The 20415-nt window shown below is 41.2% G+C and overlaps 2 protein-coding genes across 5 annotated transcripts in view; both read right to left on the bottom strand.

The window, feature by feature from the left end:
• The window catches only part of EXT2 (exostosin glycosyltransferase 2), a 107276-nt gene that overhangs the window by 17163 nt on the left and 69698 nt on the right, over positions 1 to 20415 (bottom strand). For all 4 annotated transcript variants that reach the window (XM_073348064.1, XM_073348066.1, XM_073348067.1 and 1 more), the window contains one exon: positions 9158 to 9324. In XM_073348064.1, the coding sequence (XP_073204165.1) occupies positions 9158 to 9324 (167 nt within the window). The remainder of the gene's footprint in view (positions 1 to 9157; positions 9325 to 20415) is intronic.
• Positions 14316 to 17304, bottom strand: LOC140912205 (uncharacterized). Its single transcript, XM_073346336.1, has 2 exons — positions 15424 to 17304; positions 14316 to 14836 (listed from the first exon to the last, which is right to left on the bottom strand). Exons 1-2 carry the CDS (start codon positions 16004 to 16006, stop codon positions 14316 to 14318), a joined length of 1104 nt encoding a protein of 367 aa, XP_073202437.1. The 5' UTR covers positions 16007 to 17304.

Below are 20415 nucleotides of genomic sequence, written 5' to 3'. Positions count from 1 at the left end.
TACTACTATTTTACATTTCTATATCCCTTTCCATTCAAAGATCTCCACACATTTTGCAACTGTCAATTATTATACTTTTGGAATTCCCCATAGGAGGAAAATTATTATCCCTATTTTACAGATAATAAGACATGCCAAAAATCACATCGAAACCAGGAATGAAAATCAGATCTTCTGACTCTGACCAGTACCTTACCCGTAAGACCACCTTTCCTAGCAATTATAGGGCATGATCTCAGTAGTATCTAAGTAATTATGTGAGAGAGCTCTCTATTAGAAGGCTACTGCAGGCAAAAAATGTCTTTGAAAGTTTTATAGCTCTCAAGAGAGAAGAGGCACTCAAGTTTTTGTCGTAACTGGGTGTCATCAGCTGATAAGGAACTATGTGACTGCCAAAGAACCCAAAGGCTTAAATTACATTCCACTGCTTCTTTATAACATAGCTTCAAAATATCAATGCACAGCAGAACAAGTATATAGCTCACAGCCCCCTCCCCCCCAAGTCCTATTGCACCTTTCCTAGGACTTATATTTTTAATTATTACATTTTAAATTTAAAAACCCTACTGTCCCCAACTGTTGAACTGCACCACAACATAAGCTATTGAGGCTCAGCAAAGGATTTGAGAGAACACAGCAGATTTGTAACACACACTCACAGCTAAGAACTCCTGTACAAAGAATGACATGCATATTGAAGGCAGCTGAAGGAAGGATTAAACTCAACTACTGCTTCCCAAGGGACTGCAGTGCCCTTGTAGCACAGGAAAGGCTGCTTCATATTCCTTTTAGCTTTGCTGCTCCTTCAGTGAGAGATTTGCTAAAGTCCCACTTGACAAAGTAAAAACTAGGTTTTATGGATAGTGGCTTATAGTCTTCTAAAAGCACCAATGCAGGACACACCACTAGCTTCTGGCCTCTGGAAACTGACAGCCTGCAGCAGCTAAAATATATAACCCAGTTGTTTCAAGCAAAGATTGCTTTTAAAACTACTGCTAGTGAACTCCATGGAAATGTTGTTTTTTTCCTAATGTTCATCAGTAGTTCATTCGCTGGCTGTTCTTGGAAGGACTCCAGATAGCTACCTTCAATTCATAGCCCAAATCAATACAAGTACTTCCACAGTCAAGTTAATACATCCAGCTTCTGTTTCTATGGGAGATTTCACAATAGCTTATACTTAACCTTATACTAAATATTCATTTCGTATTACTGTCCTTTTTTGATTTGAGGGTTAGCTGCCATGTACGAATCTGCTAGGAATCCTTGACACTTTGGCTTGTGATCTTGACATTTCTCTAAAGATAAGGAAGGTCGGGCTTGGATGGGAGATATTTAAGAAAATCCTTAAGTGCGGACAATTCAGTAGGGAGTACTCATCTCACCTGTCAGCATACTTCCAATGCTTCAGCATGATAGAGTATGAATGCTTTTAGCCATGCCATCTTTCGTAAAATCCTAGAAATGTAGGGCTAGTGGGGTCCTTGAGAGGTCATCAAGCCCACTGAGCTATGGTAGGACCAAGTACACCTAGACCAATCATTTTCAAACTGTGGGTCAGGACCCCTAATGGGGTCGCCAGGGCTGGTGTTAGACTTGCTGGGACCCAGGGCTGAAGCCAAAGCCCGAGTGCCACCACCTGGGGCTTTAGCCCTTGGGCTTGGGCTTTGGCCCCCGAGCTTAGGGTGGCGGGGCTCTGGCTTCAGCTTTGTCTCCCCAGCCCGGCATGGCAGGGCTCGGGTGGGCTTAGGCTTCCGTCCCCCTCCTGTGGGCATGTAGTATTATTTTTGTTGTCAGAAAGAAATTGCGGCACAATGAAGTTTGAGAACTGCTGACCTAGACCATCCCTGACAGGAATTTATCCAAACTGTTCTTAAAAACCTTCAATGAGGGGATTCCACAACCTCCTTTGGAAGGCTAGTCCACTGCTTAACTATCCTGATAATTAGAAAGATTTTCCTAGTAAACCTAAATCTTCCTTGCTGCAGATTAAACCAGTTACTTTTTGTCTTACCTTCAGTGGGCATGGAGAGCAACTGATCACTGTCCTCTTCATAACAGCCCTTAATACATTTGAAAACTTATCAGGTTCCCTCTCAGTCTCCTTTTCTCAAGACTAAACATGCCCAGGGTTTTTTTTAATCATTCCTCATAGGTCAAGTTTTCAAAACCTTTTATCATTTTTGTCGCTCTCCTCTGGGCTCTCTCCAATTTGTCTACATTTTCCTTAAGAGCGGCATCCGGAACTGGACAAAGTATTCCAGCTGAGACCTTGCCAGTACTGAGTAGAGTGGGACAATTATGTCCCACATCTTACATACAAAATTCCTGTTAAAATACCCCAGAATATTAGCTTTTTTCACAACTGTATCGCATTACTAACCCATACTCATGATCCACTGTAACCCCCAACTCCTTTCCAGCAGTACTACTGCCTATCAGTTATTTCCCACTTTGCAGGTGTGCATTTGATTTTTTTCTTCCTAAGCCTAGTACTTTTCACTTGTCTTTTCTGAATTTTATCTTGTTGAGTTAAGACCAAATCTCCAATTTGTCAAGGTCATTTTGAATTCAGCTCCTGTTCTCCAAAATGTTTGCAACCATTCCCAGCTTGCTGTCATTCACAAAGGTTATAAGAATACGCTCTGTTCCATTAACCAAGTCATTAATGAGAATCGTGAATAGCACTGGACCCAAGACTGAACCCACGAGACACAATAGATACATCCCCCAGTTTGACTTCGAACCATTAATAACTACTCTGAGTATGGTCCCTCAACCAATTGTGCTCCCACCTGAATTAATTCATCTAGACCACATTTCTATGGTTTGCTTATGAGAATGTTAAGTAGGACTGTATTAAAAGCCTTACAAAATCAAGATACATCACACCTACAGTCTCCCACTCTGCACTAGGCCAGTAACCCTGTCAGAGAAGGAAGCTGGTGTGGCATGATTTGTTCTTGACAAATCCATGTTGGCTATTCCTTATACTCTATTATTCTTTAGGTGCTTACAAAATGATGGTTTAATAATTTGTTCCAGTATTTTTCCCACGTATTGAAGTTTGTCTGACTGGTCTATAATTCCCTGTGTCCTCTTGGCTTCCCCTTTTTCAAGACAGCTACTAAATTTGCTCTTTTTCAGGCTTCTGGGACCTGAGTTCTCAAAGATCATTGCTAATAGTGCAGAGATTGCTTCAGCTAGTTCCTCAAATACCGTATGATGAATTTCATCAGGCCCGGGTAACTCAAATACATTAATTTATCAAAATATTCTTTAATCTGTTCCTTCGCCCTTGTTGTTAATATTAACTGTGTTAAGTCTCTGGTCACTATTAACCTTTTTACTGATGACTGAAACAAAACAGGCATTAAACACCTCAGCCTTCTTGACGTTATGCATTATTAGCTCTTCTTCCCTGCTAAGTAGAAGACTTACACTATCCATCTTTCTCTTGCTTCTAATATATTTATAGAGCCTCTTACTGTCTTTTATGTCCCTTGTTAGTTGTAACTCATATTGTGCTTTAGTCTTTCCGATTTTGTCCCCTAGATGCTTGTGCTATTCTTTGGTACTCCTCCTTAGCAATCTGTCCATGTTTCCACTTTCTGTAGGATTCCTGTTTGATTTTCAGGTGATTAAAGAGCCCCGATGGAGCCATACTGGCCTCTTACTATTCTTCCCATCTTTCTTTAGCGTCAGGATAGTCTGCAGATGAGATTTCAAAACAGAAGTTCTGACAATCTGGGCTTATTAAAGATCTTAGGGTACTAGCATATCATAGAATATCAGGGTTGGAAGGGACCTCAGGAGGTCACTTAGTCCAACCCCCTGCTCAAAGCAGGACCAATCCCCAATTTTTGCCCCACATCCCTAAATGGCCCCCTCAAAGATTCAACTCACAACCCTGGGTTTAGCAGGCCAATGCTCACACCACTGAGCTATTACACAAGAACAGGACATTAATCCAAGTGTCCAAGCCTAATTCCAAAATGAGTGTTTATATTATGTCTCCCTAAAGTGCCCTCTGTAGTTTCACTTAGATACAGTGTGCTTTACCTCTTGGCCCAAACTATTGTGTAATGTTGCTGTGCAATACAAAAACAGCTGCCACCATCCATGCCAGAGGTGGCTTGAGTGATTTCTTCTTGTAGAGCACAATGGATGAAAGCTGCTATTGTAATAAAGATATGAGCAACGGATGCACCAAATTAAGAGTTTTCTGATCTGTTTTCTGATCTGTTTTCTGATCTGTTTTCTGATCTGTTTTCTGATCTGAACCAGTAGCAGAAAGAACAAAGTAGTTCCAAAAGAAGGAAAGAAAGTGTAGTCCTATAAAAGTGAAATGCTGTGGCTCTCCTATGTGGATTAAGGAAAATGCAATAAATCGGGGCTGTGGACCTTTCTCTCTCACACTCCATGGGAAGTCTTTTCTCGCTAGTGTTGCTGTTAAACAACATAAATAAGAATCCCAGACCAAGACAACGGATGCCTTCCATGATTCCAATTTGAAGAAAAAAAAACTTTACCGCAACAGCAGAGTTAGTTTAGAGAAGTCTCAAGGGCGGCATGTAGGTTCCAAACATAACATAACATACAAATCCTCTTTTAGAAAGCAAAATGGTTACATTATTCCTGCTTTGAAGGGGAGAAAGATTGTACTAAGAACCACCCTTTTACTGGGGCTATCCAAAACTTTAATTAAGATCACTTTTTGATTAATATGGATGTAATGGGTGTAATAAATTCATCAATGAGCAGGCCATGATTTTTACTTTTGAAGTATGGCAGAAAAATTGAGACCTTCAAAGTGAACCTTGGGGTAAGGCAAGACAACCATCAAACAGAAGCAGGCAATATGTTTACAATTCCAACCAACTGTGGCCAACTCTTTCCTAGGTATATACAGATAACATGCAATCTGAAAGACTTCAGAGTAAAAATAGCTTGGAGGGAATAAAGTAATTCCATCTTAAGTTTTTTTTCTTATTACTTTAATATTAAATGGTTATACAGTACTTTGAAGTTGTAAAGTACTAAATATTTATTAATAAGTCCTCCCAAAAATCCATGTTTGGAAACTATTATCCCTGTTTTACAGATGGACAAACTGAGGCACAGAAAGATTAAGCAATTTGCCTTGAGACCACACAACAACCCAACTGTATCCAAAAGAGCAGGCTCCAAGTCCCTTGCTCAAAAGTAAAAACCAATGGATTTCCCCTCAATTTTTTTTTAATTATGATAATCTGAATATATTTAGTTTCTTGACTTTTTTAGTAATCTGCCTTGAAATGAAAATAGCAGAGGCTAATGAATGGTTAGAAAAGTTGTCTTGTTCCGTTTAGTACTTTAGTTTGTTATTACCTCTACTTTTGTGAAATTTTGTCACAGGTTTCTACAGAGATCCTATTTCAATTTGCAATATTTTAGGTATTCCTATACCTCCTTATAACAGCAGCAGACAGGAACAGCTTGCGCCTATAGTTTTTACATTATGTAATAAATCATTGAACTGTAAAAGTTCACTTTTAACAAGTAAAAAATGTCTGACACTGAGTGTTACTACAATTTTTTATGGCAGAAATCGTATGGAGATCAAAGTTGTGGGGTTTTTGTTTTGAGTTTTATTTATTAATTTATTTTTTAAGATCCTACTCTATACATCCACATAAGTCTGTGTGACAGAAGGGTTTTGCCACATGTTTAAAAACAGAATTTCAAGGATGAGGGGAGAAGCGAAGAAAGTAACTAAATGTCACGTTTCCAAATGCTTCTTGTGACTGAAGCAGAAGCAGACGTACTTTTAAAAGAAAACTTTCTTGTAACATTATATGCTGCTACTATTCCCTCTGGATTCCCCTGCAAATGAGTCAAGAACTCAAGAGATACTTTCCTGGTAAAATACATAAACAGATAAATAAATTATCACAGGCTGAGGACAATTTAAACATCTGGTAGCCAGTTCAGGCCTGTCAAGCAAGTCAAAGACACTCAGGGCCAGAGAAGATCAATCTGCAGTCCCTGATTTCTGGGCTGGAGAGCAGGAACTTATCATCCCCGCTGCCTTAAGAGGAAAAATTGTATAAGTAAAATAAGTTGCCATACTTTTGTATGATTCAGCATTTTTAAAAAAACTAGTAATCTAAAAATATATTGATTCAAACTAGCCCTGGGTTTGCTTCATACATGTTTGATGAGGTATTTTACTATTCTATCTGTATGGCAGTGTATTAAACTAGAATGGTTTTACAGTTAAACTGGGGGACTGCAAAATATGTCTCCCAGACAAAGTAATGCTGTATCGAAACAGCTAAGTTCACCCATGCAAGCTGTTACTCAGGCAGTCCTGAAATCCAAGCATCTGGCCCACAGTAGGCAAATAAGAGTTTCTCTACATGGAGAATCACTGTGCAGCAAGCCAAGGTGTAAATCTACAATACACGAGCCTGCCGAACACTAAGTCACCTTCTGTGTGCTAGAAGTTCCCTAGTAGGCTTTGACATACTGCTGTTTCACACACGGCAACTCAGCACACAACAGCCTAGTGTGCTATACAGTCACACACTGGCTTGCTCTTCACTAAATCTCCATGTAGACAAGCCCTGGACTGGATAACATGCTCTAATGGTTTGAGCTGATGGGGCATCATGAGTACTGGATTTAAATTCCTGATGCTAAGTAAATGTAAACTTGAGGAAGTCACGTGCACTATTTTTTGCCACAATTTCCCCCATGAGGATAATAATCTCCTAACATGGGGGCATAAGAGACTTAACACCTGTGAAGTGCTTTGTTATGTAAGTGTAAAGTATTACGTCTTTGGATATGCACGCTCCTTATTTTTGATTATGATGATTTCCTGCTGAAATACAACCTAAGATCACCTGCGGTAGTGTCTTTAAACAGAAGCCCTCGGAGCTTTGCACCACCAGTAGTGAAGGCTCATTCTGGAACTACTTAGGATACTTTTTAGGTTTTCTTGAATTTATTTTTGTTTCAGTTTGAGCCAGACTTCTGGTGACATAAGAATTAAACTGGTAACGGAGGCAGTGTTTACGTTGCACACCAGTCAGAAGCTCTGTTAACATTACATTTTTCTCCTCTAAAACTTTCCACCATTACTATCACCAGTTCAGCCCCACAGCTGGTAGCAAGAGTAGAAGCACTAATATAGATAGGGCTCTGATGGCTGTCAGTGATATCACTACTTTGCTATCTAACCCTTTTCAGAACAGTTCTATGCAGTACAGAGTTTAAAGTGCTCAGGGCAGCAGACTTTCTTATGGTGGAGATGAACTGTCATTAGCAATGCGGGGGGAACATCCAGGGTAAAACATAGTATAGAAAAGACCAACATGGCCATAAAGAATCCTTCCCACAATTGTCTTCTTTTAGTTCTCCTTTCACGTCTCACATACTAACGTGTAACTGTTACACTCCCAAGGGACATATTTCCCCGTGACGACATGTGGTACTCTGTCTCCACTACTTAAAAAAAAATATTGTAACATATCTAAGTTTCCACAAATAACTTCTTGAATCCAAAACCTGGTAATTGGCTAAAAGTTTCTCTCACTTGGAGAGGACTCACATTAAAGGGATACTGAAGTTATACATCTTGACAAAACCCTATGTTAGCAGGTTAGATTAGTAACAGCGAATAGATTGCAACATTTATTTTACTTTCTAGTCTTTTATGCTGTTTGATTTTGTTATTTCACTCTGGGCAATGAAATTAACTCATCAGTTTCACAGTCCAGCTCTCACGCATTAAGCCCAGTGTCATTTTATTTGGACTTCCCGTTCTCCAGCAAAGTGTAAATAATACATACATACATTTAAAAAAACAAACAAAACAAAAAACGCTTTCCTGACCTGGTTTTAAAAGAAAATTTTAATTTACTTAATATTTCTATTAATACTAGATTTTGGAAAAAAGTCTTCTATTTCCACAACACAGAGCATTGTTGTTTGTACGCAAGTGTTATAGTAATGTCAGATTCTATATACTTAGTCACATACCCAAATATAAAAAAGGAAGGAGAAAATAAATGCCGTAAGAGAAATTTCAACCCCCTTCTTTAAAATCTAAATTTCAGAAGCGAGTGAAACTCACTACCTCCCTTTAAATGTGTGGTCATTTTGACAGATGATTTACGTACAGATTTGAAAATTTCACCTTCCTTCTAATGCCATGGCTAATTGATTTGGACTCTATTTTTCTCTTTGTTGATACCATCACTGTAACAGCAGCCACTGCGTCCTCACTGCCTCCACCATGTGTGTTGTGTATCTTCCATTTGACAGACTATATCAATCCCCCTTTTTGTTGTGCCACACCTAGTACTAAAGCACTTGCCCCTCAGGAGGCCTTTCCTGTTCTTAATACTTAACCTCTGGACCTTGCCTTGTCCACTACTTCATACAGAAAGGAGGTGTAGATAAGGTACTATCCAGTGGAGCAACTGCTGGCTACTGATCTAAGAGACCAGTAAACAGAAAACTTTCAGTCACATTTGATTCCCATTTGTTAGAATAGCTCAGGTGTTATGCATACTGAGAATCATTTATTTATTTGAAGGTGCTTAGCTGCTAAAAATATTCTAGAGCAATGTAACAATATTTATTTCTATTGTTCACAAAACAAATGGTCACAGCTGGACCCACCAAATCCAAGATGGGCAATAATAAAGAATGGACACATGTGACCCTTATTTACTGTGAAGCTCTCCTATAGACACAGACCTGAGGTATTAACTTTGGCAAAACCTCTGTGACTTGGCATGCCAGTAGAAGTTACTGAAATTGAAGAGCCATAGACTCCATTCCCACCTAGCAGGGATTTCTTTTGTCTAAAGTATACAGAATTTTCTGGAGACTCATGGCACTGACAGGCCATTTACAAGGTATTTACTGTTGGCTAAGAATTTTACCATAGTTAAAAGGCTTTTCAAAAAATCATGAGCCCCCAACCTTTTTTAGGCCAGATCCTCAGTGGGCGTAAATTGGCACTGATTTACTGATGTCAATGAAGTTATGACGACTTATACCAGCTCATCATCTGGCCCTTTTCCCCATGCGATACTCATATATACACACACAGTGTTAGGCAGATAGCATAACATGGCGAGGAAAAAAGTAATCCTCTTACCTCATAACCAAACTGCAGTTCATCTGACGTCAACATGATGATATCATCATCAATGGCCAAGACTGCCTCCGTTTCAATCTCATCATAGGGGAAGAAGCGGTTACTAAGCTTGTTTTCTGTGGTCTTCACAACCTTCAGTGGAACCCGAATCTTTGGCCATAGAGAGTCTGAGGAGAAACATTAAGAGAGAAAGAATTCACCATTACATTTTGATTCTTATTAAGACTGCATCCCATCCTCAACCTGACTTTTCCCTCAGTATTCTAATCCCACAGAAAAGGTTGTGGGTGTTTGATTTATATCTTATTTTCAACTAGGGAAAAATAGCAACAAGAGAGATAACCTGATTTTTTCCACAGTGCAATTAAGATTTTTACAAACATATATACACAGGGGTTACGAAGCCTATCACTGAAATGCAGCCACCACTGGCGTGGTATGTGGGAACTGTTTAACAGGACATAGCAATACTATGTGACAGTTTAAGACATGAAGCAAATAAGAATATTTTATCCAATTGAAACTGTAGGGAGAATTGAAGGGAGGCAGAAAGTCATCACCGACATCAGAATCTGTTCAGGCCATAAAGAATTTGAAAGGGAAGTTTACTCTTTACAGCTCCAAACAAAGCTAAATTCTAAATGCATCAGAGAAAAACAGAGATAGCTAAAAGGTTCATTGCCATTAATGGTTACAAACTGAATTATCACATATGGGAAAATTAATTTATGGGGGGTTTTCTTTTGAAAAATCTAAAGTATCAGGATTAAACCAAGCTAAAAAAGAATTCTAAAAGTACATTTTGAGATTTCCACCACTGAAAGTGGGGTGGAAAGTAAGGCACCGTTACACTAACTGACAAACTATACAAAATGGTTTAACTAGTAATAAAGTATACATGTACAAATGGAACATGTCAGCTTTGCTATGAGAATATTACAGTTTGGGTTTCTGTGCTTAAATTTGGTAACTAAAACAACTGTATTAACACTTATTTGCAGTTACAATATATTACAACATACTACACGTGCATCTATTGTTGCATAATGTATTCTATTCTATCAGAGACCGCTTGAGTAATTAAAAATATTGTAACAAGCACAAAGTAATAGAGCTAAGATTTCAATATTAAGCATCAACTCTTCATTTTCTAAATTTGCATGTTTAAAAACAATCTTTCTAATGCAAAAGGTTAACAATGGTTGCTATTGCACAAGTGATGGTTTGCAACAGTATCAAATTATCTAAAAGCTTTTTAAAATAAAATAAATAGATAGCTAACCTTGCCTACTCCACAACCCAGCCAACGCTGGCGGGCTGATCTCTTGTAGTCACAGGCTTTTTTTAGGACAATTGGAATGAGGAGAGAGGGTACTGACCTCATGAAGGAGGGTGCAGAAGAGAGTGCAGAAGATGATACAGACATTTGTGGGAGAAGAGACAATTTGGACATTGAAGGTTGGTATGAATGGTGGAGTGGAGTAGGCAAGGGAGTAACAAGATACAAGACCATTAAAAGTAGGGAGGCACATGTTAAATGGATTAAGAACTGGCTAATTTACAGACCTCATAAGGTCCATGGGGAATCATAATTGAATGAGGATGCATCTAACAGGGTACTGCAGGGACTGGTAGTAGACCTGATGTTATTCAACATTTTCAACGACCTCGACAAGCACATATAAAATCGCTGCTGATAAAATCTGCAGAGGGCACAAAGATTGGCAGAACGGGGAGTCTGTCTGGGAAAGCAGTGACTCCGAAAAGGATTTAGGGATCACAGTTGACAAGCAACTCAACATGAGCTCCCAGTACAATGCTGTGGCAAAAAAAGCCCAGTGTGATCTTTGGATATCTAAAGAGAAGAGTAGTGAGTAAAAGCAGGGAGGGGACTTTACCTCTGTATAGGACATTCATAGATTCCAAGGACAGAAGGGACCAGTGTGATCATATAGTCTGACCTCCTGTATGGCACAGGCCACAGGACTTCCCCAAAATAATTCCTAGAGCAGAGCTTTTAGAAAAAAAAATACAATCTTGATTTCAAAATGGTCAGTGACGGAGAATCCACTACAACCTTTAGTAAACTGTTTCAATGGTTAATTACCCTCACTTAAAAATTTACACCTTACTTCCCACCTGAATTTATATAGCTTCAACTTCCAGCCATTGGATTGTGTTATATTTTTGGGGTGAGACCAACAGGAAGTTCTATTGTCCACATTTTAAAAAGGATGTGGAAAATCTGAAGCAGCTGTAGAAAATAGCCACAAAAGTGATTAGAAGGCTGGTGAAAATGCCTTAAACAGTGGCATACTTAAAGAATGCCATCTGTTTAGTTTATCAAAAAGAGAGATGACTTGATTACAGTGTACAAGTGCCTTCATGGGCAGAAAAGGCTGGGTACTAAAGGGGTCTTCAACTGAGTGAAGAAAACATAAAAAGAACCAATTTTTGGAAGCGGATGCCCGACAAATTTAAAAAAAAATGCACCTTATTTTTAACAGTGAGGGTGATTAACCACTGGAACAAACTACCAAGAGAAGTGGTGGATTCTCCTTTTGAAGTCTTCAAATCAAGATTGGATGTCGCCAGCAGTGACAATGAACGCAGTGGAGAAGGATGTACAAATTATACATGCACACATTCCCAACTCCATAGTAGTCCAGAATCAGCCCCCAGAGTTGAGTGCCAGCTCTGCTTCTTTTTACGACTTGCAAATAAACAGACATTCCCACTGTTAGTCCATTAACACTAAAATGAGTTCAGAACCTAATTAAAGAGCAGACACACTGTAATACTGCTAGTACCACAGGGGAACACACAGCCACTTCATTCCAAGGGTATGTCTACACTACGAAATTAGGTCGAATTTATAGAAGTCGGTTTTTTTTAAATCGGTTTTATATATTCAAGTGTGTGTGTCCCCACAGAAAATGCTCTAAGTGCATTAAGTGCATTAACTCGGCGGAGCGCTTCCACAGTACCGAGGCAAGCGTCGACTTCTGGAGCTTTGCACTGTGGGTAGCTATCCCACAGTTCCCGCAGTCTCCGCTGCCCATTGGAATTCTGGGTTGATATCCCAATGCCTGATGGGGCTAAAACATTGTCGCGGGTGGTTCTGGGTACATATCGTCAGGCCCCCGTTCCCACCCTCCCTCCCCCCGTGAAAGCAAGGGCAGACAATCATTTCGCGCCTTTTTTGTCTGCTGCCAGCCAAAGATGTAAAGGATCGATGGAGTGGGTCAGAACAAGAAATAGACCAGATTTGTTTTGGACTCATTTTCCTCCTCCCCTGTCTAGATCACACTGCAGTCAGTCACAGAGAAGGCGCAGCGAGGTTAATCTAGCCATGTATCAATCAGAGGCCAGGCTAACCTCCTTGTTCCAATAGCAACGATAACTTTGGTGCACCATTTCTTATTGGAACCCTCCGTGCAGTCCTGCCTGAAATACTCCTTGATGTACAGGCACACCCTTTGTTGATTTTAGCTCCCTGAAGCCAACCCTGTAAGCCGTGTCGTCAGTCGCCCCTCCCTCCGTCAGAGCAACGGCAGACAATCGTTCCGCGCCTTCTTTCTGTGCGGACGCCATACCAAGGCAAGCATGGAGGCCGCTGAGCTCATTTTGGCAATTAGGAGAACATCAACCACCACACGCATTATCCAGCAGTATATGCAGCACCAGAACATGGCAACGCGATACCGGGCGAGGAGGCGACGTCAGCGCGGTCCCGTGAGTGATCAGGACATGGACACAGATTTCTCTGAAAGCATGGGCCCTGCCAATGCATGCATCATGGTGCTAATGGGGCAGGTTCATGCTGTGGAACGCCGATTCTGGGCTCGGGAAACAAGCCCAGACTGGTGGGACCGCATAGTGTTGCAGGTCTGGGACGATTCCCAGTGGCTGCGAAACTTTCGCATGCGTAAGGGCACTTTCATGGAACTTTGTGACTTGCTTTCCCCTGCCCTGAAGCGCATGAATACCAGGATGAGAGCAGCCCTCACAGTTGAGAAGCGAGTGACGATAGCCCTGTGGAAGCTTGCAACGCCAGACAGCTACCGGTCAGTTGGGAATCAATTTGGAGTGGGCAAATCTACTGTGGGGGCTGCTGTGATGCAAGTAGCCCACGCAATCAAAGATCTGCTGATATCAAGGGTAGTGACCCTGGGAAATGTGCAGGTCATAGTGGATGGCTTTGCTGCAATGGGATTCCCTAACTGTGGTGGGGCTATAGACGGAACCCATATCCCTATCTTGGCACCAGAGCACCAAGCCGCTGAGTACATAAACCGCAAGGGGTACTTTTCGATAGTGCTGCAAGCTCTGGTGGATCACAAGGGACGTTTCACCAACATCAACGTGGGATGGCCGGGAAAGGTGCATGACGCTCGCATCTTCAGGAACTCTGGTCTGTTTCAAAAGCTGCAGGAAGGGACTTTCTTCCCAGACCAGAAAATAACTGTTGGGGATGTTGAAATGCCAATATGTATCCTTGGGGACCCAGCCTACCCCTTAATGCCATGGCTCATGAAGCCGTACACAGGCAGCCTGGACAGTAGTCAGGAGCTGTTCAACTACAGGCTGAGCAAGTGCAGAATGGTGGTAGAATGTGCATTTGGACGTTTAAAGGCGCGCTGGCGCAGTTTACTGACTCGCTTAGACCTCAGCGAAACCAATATTCCCACTGTTATTACTGCTTGCTGTGTGCTCCACAATATCTGTGAGAGTAAGGGGGAGACGTTTATGGTGGGGTGGGAGATTGAGGCAAATCGCCTGGCTGCTGGTTACGCGCAGCCAGACACCAGGGCGGTTAGAAGAGCTCAGGAGGGCGCGGTACGCATCAGAGAAGCTTTGAAAACCAGTTTCATGACTGGCCAGGCTACAGTGTGAAAGTTCTGTTTGTTTCTCCTTGATGAAACCCCCCGCCCCTTGGTTCACTCTACTTCCCTGTAAGCTAACCACCCTTCCCTCCTCCCTTTAATCACCACTTGCAGGGGCAATAAAGTCATTGCTGCTTCACAGTCATGCATTCGTTATTCATTCATCACACAAATAGGGGGATGACTACCAAGGTAGCCCAGGAGGGGTGGTGGAGGAGGGAAGGAAAATGCCACACAGCACTTTAAGCACAGCACTTTAAAAGTTTACAACTTTAAAATTTATTGAATGACAGCCTTCTTTTTTTTGGGCAATCCTCTGTTGTGGAGTCGCTGGTTGGCCGGAGGCCCCCCCACCGCGTTCTTGGGCGTCTGGGTGTGGAGGCTATGGAACTTGGGGAGGAGGGTGGTTGGTTACAGAGGGGCAGCAGTGGCAGTCTGTGCTCCAGCTGCCTTTGCTGCAGCTCAACCATACACTGGAGCATTCTGGTTTGGTCCTGCAGCAGCCTCAGCATTGAATCCTGCCTCCTCTCATCACGCTGCCGCCACATTTGAGCTTCAGCCCTGTCTTCAGCCCACCACTTACTCTCTTCAGCCCTCCACCTCTCCTCCCGGTCATTTTGTGCTTTCCTGCACTCTGACATTATTTGCCTCCACGCATTCGTCTGTGCTCTGTCAGTGTGGGAGGACAGCATTAGCTCGGAGAACATTTCATCGCGAGTGCGTTTTTTTTTCTTTCTAAGCTTCACTAGCCTCTGGGAAGGAGAAGATCCTGTGATCATTGAAACACATCCAGCTGGTGGAGAAAAAAAAGGGACAGCGGTATTTAAAAAGACACATTTTATAAAACAGTCGCTACACTCTTTCAGGGTAAACCTTGCTGTTAACATTACATACATAGCACATGTGCTTTCGTTACAAGGTCGCATTTTGCCTCCTCCCACTGCGTGACTACCCCCTCAACCCTCCCCCCTCCCCGTGGCTAACAGCGGGGAACATTTCTGTTCAGTCACAGGCAAACAGCACAGCAGGAATGGGCTATACTGAGTGTCCCTGAAGAAAAGCACCCTATTTCAACCAGGTGACCATGAATTATCTCTCACTCTCCTGAGGATAACACAGAGAGAGAAAGAACGGATTTTGGTTGAATGCCAGCAAACATACACTGCAATGCTTTGTTCTACAGTGATTCCCGAGTATGTGTTACTGGCCTGGAGTGATAAAAGTGAACTACCATGAAGGACGAAATAAGGCTGCCCTCCCCAGAAACCTTTTGCAAAGGCTTTAGGACTACATCTAGGAGAACCGCAAATGCCAGGGCAAAGTAATCCTTTCACATGCTTGCTTTTAAACCATGTATAGCATTTTAAAAGGTACACTCACCAGAGGTCCCTTCTCCGCCTGCTGGGTCCAGAAGGCAGCCTTGGGTGGGTTCGGGGGGTACTGGCTCCAGGTCTAGGGTGAGAAACAGTTCCTGGCTGTCGGGAAAACCGGTTTCTCCGCTTGCTTGCTGTGAGCTATCTACAACCTCCTCCTCCTCCTCCTCTTCTTCGTCCCCAAAACCTGCTTCCGTATTGCCTCCATCTCCATTGAAGGAGTCAAACAACACGGCTGGGGTAGTGGTGGCTGAACCCCCTAAAATGGCATGCAGCTCATCATAGAAGCGGCATGTTTGGGGCTCTGACCCAGAGCGGCTGTTCGCCTCTCTGGTTTTCTGGTAGGCTTGCCTCAGCTCCTTCAGTTTCACGCGGCACTGCTTCGGGTCCCTGTTATGGCCTCTGTCCTTCATGCCCTGGGAGATTTTCACAAAGGTTTTGGCATTTTGAAAACTGGAACGGAGTTCTGATAGCACGGATTCCTCTCCCCAAACAGCGATCAGATCCCGTACCTCCCGTTCGGTCCATGCTGGAGCTCTTTTGCTATTCTGGGACTCCATCATGGTCACCTGTGCTGATGAGCTCTGCATGGTCACCTGCAGCTTGCCACGCTGGCCAAACAGGAAATGAGATTCAAAAGTTTGCGGTTCTTTTCCTGTCTACCTGGCCAGTGCATCTGAGTTGAGAGTGCTGTCCAGAGCGGTCAGAATGGAGCACTCTGGGATAGCTCCCGGAGGCCAATACCATCGAATTGTGTCCACAGTACCCCAAATTCGAGCCGGCAACGTCGATTTAAGCGCTAATCCACTTGTCAGGGGTGGAGTAAGGAAATCGATTTTAAGAGCCCTTTAAGTCGAAATAAAGGGCTTCACTGTGTGGACGGGTGCAGGTTTAAATCGATTTAACATTGCTAAATTCGACCTAAAGTCCTAGTGTAGACCAGGGCCAACACTCACACAAGTGGAGCTTGCTGCTGTCGGTGAATGTGCATGTTCTCACTACCAGCTAGGACTCTCAGACTTTATGGCTGATACAGTACTCAAAAAAGCCCAGAGCTTTGCACAGTTCATAAGCACTGGCATCCAAACACAAGACTACTTTACTGGGAAAACAAAAAATCCCTTCCAAACCACACTGAAGAATCTTCAGGAGCAGGTTTTTCTTGGAAAGATATTTTGGAAGGAGGGGTTGGCACATGTGAGTGGCCAAAAGAAAGGAGAAGCAATGCATGATATTTACTGAAAATATGATTTCAGATTCCTATCCTGAGGTGGTTCTTGAAACTGTAAAAAAAAAAGAAAGAAAAAAAAGAAAAAAAAAAGAAAACCCCACACAAACATTTTAGAAAATTCATTTTTTTCTGGGTGGTCTTGTGGGACCCATGCTCTGCTTTTGGCAGACAAGTGGTTTACCTCTGATTCCAGTCTCCCTCCCTCCTTGTATTGGAAGGCAGTGAGATTAACACTTGTGGGTGCTCAAATGACTTGTAATACTCAGCTTGTCAGCACCACAGCTCAATCTGCAGACTCCAAAGTAAGTCACAATCAGTCATCAGCTGAAAAGGGGCAGCAAGTGATTTGGGGTCTCAAAGCTATGGAGGATAAAGTAATATGGGGGAAATGAAAAAATCCATGGGGCTCAGAGTAGGTGAAGAATTCATCTGTATGAACTTTTTATATCCCTGAATAGCAATCAAACTGTGTGTTCACACTCATCCAGCACCTACATACTACAGTGCTAAACAAAAGCAACTGGCTCTCAGCCATTCAGGTCATCAGAAGTTAAGCACGTGAAAGCTGCATTGTTCTAACCAGAAACAGTTTTAGGAAGTCCTTTGCCCCTTAGTTAGATTTCAGTCAAAGTCCTTGCAGCAAGCAAATTCTAAATTTCACTTTCCATTTGTAAAAACAACAGAAACAGAGTTGCTATTATTTTATGAACAGAAGACTAATAATTTTTCATGGCAATTATTAGTATTTTAATACAATTCACAGAGCAACAGATGATTTCTGCACAGCTTAGAGCAAGGTTGTCTCTAAACAAATATGGAATAAAGTTGTATTGATTACTTTCTCTATTTAAGTTAGTAAGGAAGATGGATGTTCTAAAACAACTCTCGTCTTCCTTGCTCTCCATGCTAGTAGATGATCCAATTGATTTGAGTAGAGTGCTGGGTCTCTAATCCTAACCATTACCACCATTGAAACTCAATGTCTGATTCAGCACTGAGAACATTTATTTTCCCTAGTAATGTTCAATAAAAACTCCAATACATTTTTCATTTTACTAGTCATCTTAACATCAGGAGATACCAAGCTTTAATAGTTACAACCATTTATTAGGAGCTAGGACTCTATTGTTCTATTCACAGCTCTGCTACTGATTTACTCTATAATGTGTAAGTCACTTACACCTCTCTCTGTTTCCTTTTAGCTATAATCATATGCACCTACCTCACAAAGGTGGTTTAATGTTTGTAAGACACTGAGATCTTTTAGAGGAAACACACTTGTGTATATAAATTGGTATTACTACATTCAAATAGTTCGTGAGCCCTCTAAAGGCCCCTGTCTTCTATGTTTCGAAAGCCACCAGAACCCTGCTAGAGCAGCAGTATGTATTTGTAACTAGGCCTTGCACGTTCCCTACACTTAGGAAACGTGGTTATTTGTATCTCCCTGTGTGGTTTCTTCATATTACATATGTTGTGTAAAAACTAAAAGACAACACTGTAGAAGGGCAAAGTATTAACAACTTTGTCCTGTCTACCCCATCCACCCTTTTAGTCCAAGGCGTCCACCAAATAAACAATAGTGGAGGTGATATTAATGTCTAATTAAGCCAATCTCAATACTTAATTAAAAAAATATAGTTTAGAGAAGCACTTTGGGTTGATGGCACTATGTAAGACCAAGAATATATGAAATTGCAGCACAAAGTAATGTCCACAGCGATGACCATCCAAAGTAAACACCCTCCAAAGTCATAGGCTTGAGAACAAACATGGGGGATGCTGGAGGGGAGAGGTTCTTCTTCTGCCTAAAACTAACATGATGAAAACTTGTTGGAAACTTCTATCACATGCTGTATGTATTTTTTTAAACTTCAAAACCAGTATAAATTTAGACTTATATGCGAGCAAAAAGGGAGGAGGGAAGTATTTGATAGGATGGAGAGACTTTAAAGAAAACATTTCTGCCTACGCAAATATTCCAGCAGCAGACACTTAGACCACAATATTTATTTTAGTAAATGCAGTGAGTGAAAAACATCATCACTTTCTCCTATAATATTTCAAAGCTTTAAACCATTTTTTTTTTTATTAATACAGTACATGTAAAGTCATGTTTGTCTGCTGGCACTACAGCTGGGCTGACAACCTATTTACATACGGTTCATATCCCATGCAGTCAAGAGTGACACCAGGACCAGGACCAGAGAGATGTGTTTAAAGGGGCATTGAAAAGGGGGTTACATTCAAAATTAGAAATGTTTTTAAACTGTTATCAGCCAGGGGATTTCTTCTCAATTTTGTTTCAAAACAAAAATCCACCACTCTTACCAAGAAATTAAATACAAATGCCACAAAAATTTCATGGAGTCTTCAAAAGATTTTTTGATTTTTTTTTTTTTGCTGTTTGTGCATTCTTCTACAGCTGCAATTACATTCTATTCCTAGAACATTGCTCATGACATGGGTTCAAAGACAAGGGACTGGGATCTTGTTTTCCTGTGTCATCTAAAAGCATGTAATCTAACGCTACACTGGGGCATAGGCTTAGCAATGACTGAATCATCACTGCCAGTACTTGCAAACACTTTGGTTTTGGGAGGGGAGGAAATTGGCTGGGGGGACACGTCTTCCATTCAAGCACTGGTCGAGCCCAACCTAAGCTTACTTTACAGAATCTAAAAAAGCACAGCTCAAGATGAAAGATTACAAATCTTAAAATCCAAATCAATGCTTTCCCTCCTAACCTATTATTATTAATAGGGCTGTCAAGCGATTAAAAAAAATTAATCACGCTTAACTGCACTGTTAATAACAGATACCATTTAAATATTTTTTGTTGTTTTCAACATTTTCAAATATATTGATTTGAATTACTACACAGAATACAAAGTTTACAGTGCTCACTTGATTTTATTAAATATTTTCACTGTAAAAACAATAGTATTTTTCAATTCACCTAAGTACTGTACTGCAATCTCTTTATTATGAAAGTTGAACTTACAAATGTAGAAAAATGTACAAAAAAACTGCATTCAAAAATGAAACAAAGTAAAATTTTAGAGCGTACAAGTCCACTCAGTCCTATTTCTTGTTCAGCCAATCGCTCAAACACATTTTTTTACATTTGCAGGAGATAATGCTGCCTACTTCTTGTTCACAATGTCACCTGAAAGTGAGAACGGGCGTTCACATGGCACTATTGCAGCCAGCATCACAAGATATTTAAAGGCCAGGTGCACTAAAGATTCATATGTCCCTTCATGTTTCATCCACCATTCCAGGGGACATGTGTCTTTGCTGATGACAGGTTCTGCTTGATAACAATCCAAAGCAATGCGGACCGATGCATTTTTATTTTCATAATCTGAGTCAGATGCCACGAGCAGAAGGCTGACTTTCTTTTTTGGTGGTTCAGGTTCTGTAGTTTCAGCATCAGAGTGTTGCTCTTTTAAGACTTCTGAAAGCATGCTCCACAACTCATCCCTCTCACATTTTGGAAGGCACTTCAGATTTACCTTGGGTCAAGTATTGTAGCTATCTTTAGAAATCTCACACTGGTACCGTCTTTGCATTTTTGTCAAATCTGCAGCGAAAACGTTCTTAAAATGAACAACATTTACTGAGACATCATCCAAGACTGTGATGACATGGAATATATGGCAGAATGCAGATAAAACAGAGTTGGAGACCTACAGTTCTCCCCCAAAGAGTTCAGTCACAAATTTAATTAACTTTTTTTTTTTTTTTTTTTTAAAACGAGCATCA

Source organism: Lepidochelys kempii, chromosome 6 (assembly GCF_965140265.1).
Source record: "Lepidochelys kempii isolate rLepKem1 chromosome 6, rLepKem1.hap2, whole genome shotgun sequence".
Taxonomy (NCBI): domain Eukaryota; kingdom Metazoa; phylum Chordata; order Testudines; family Cheloniidae; genus Lepidochelys; species Lepidochelys kempii.
This window is presented reverse-complemented; position numbering and strand designations above follow the sequence as displayed.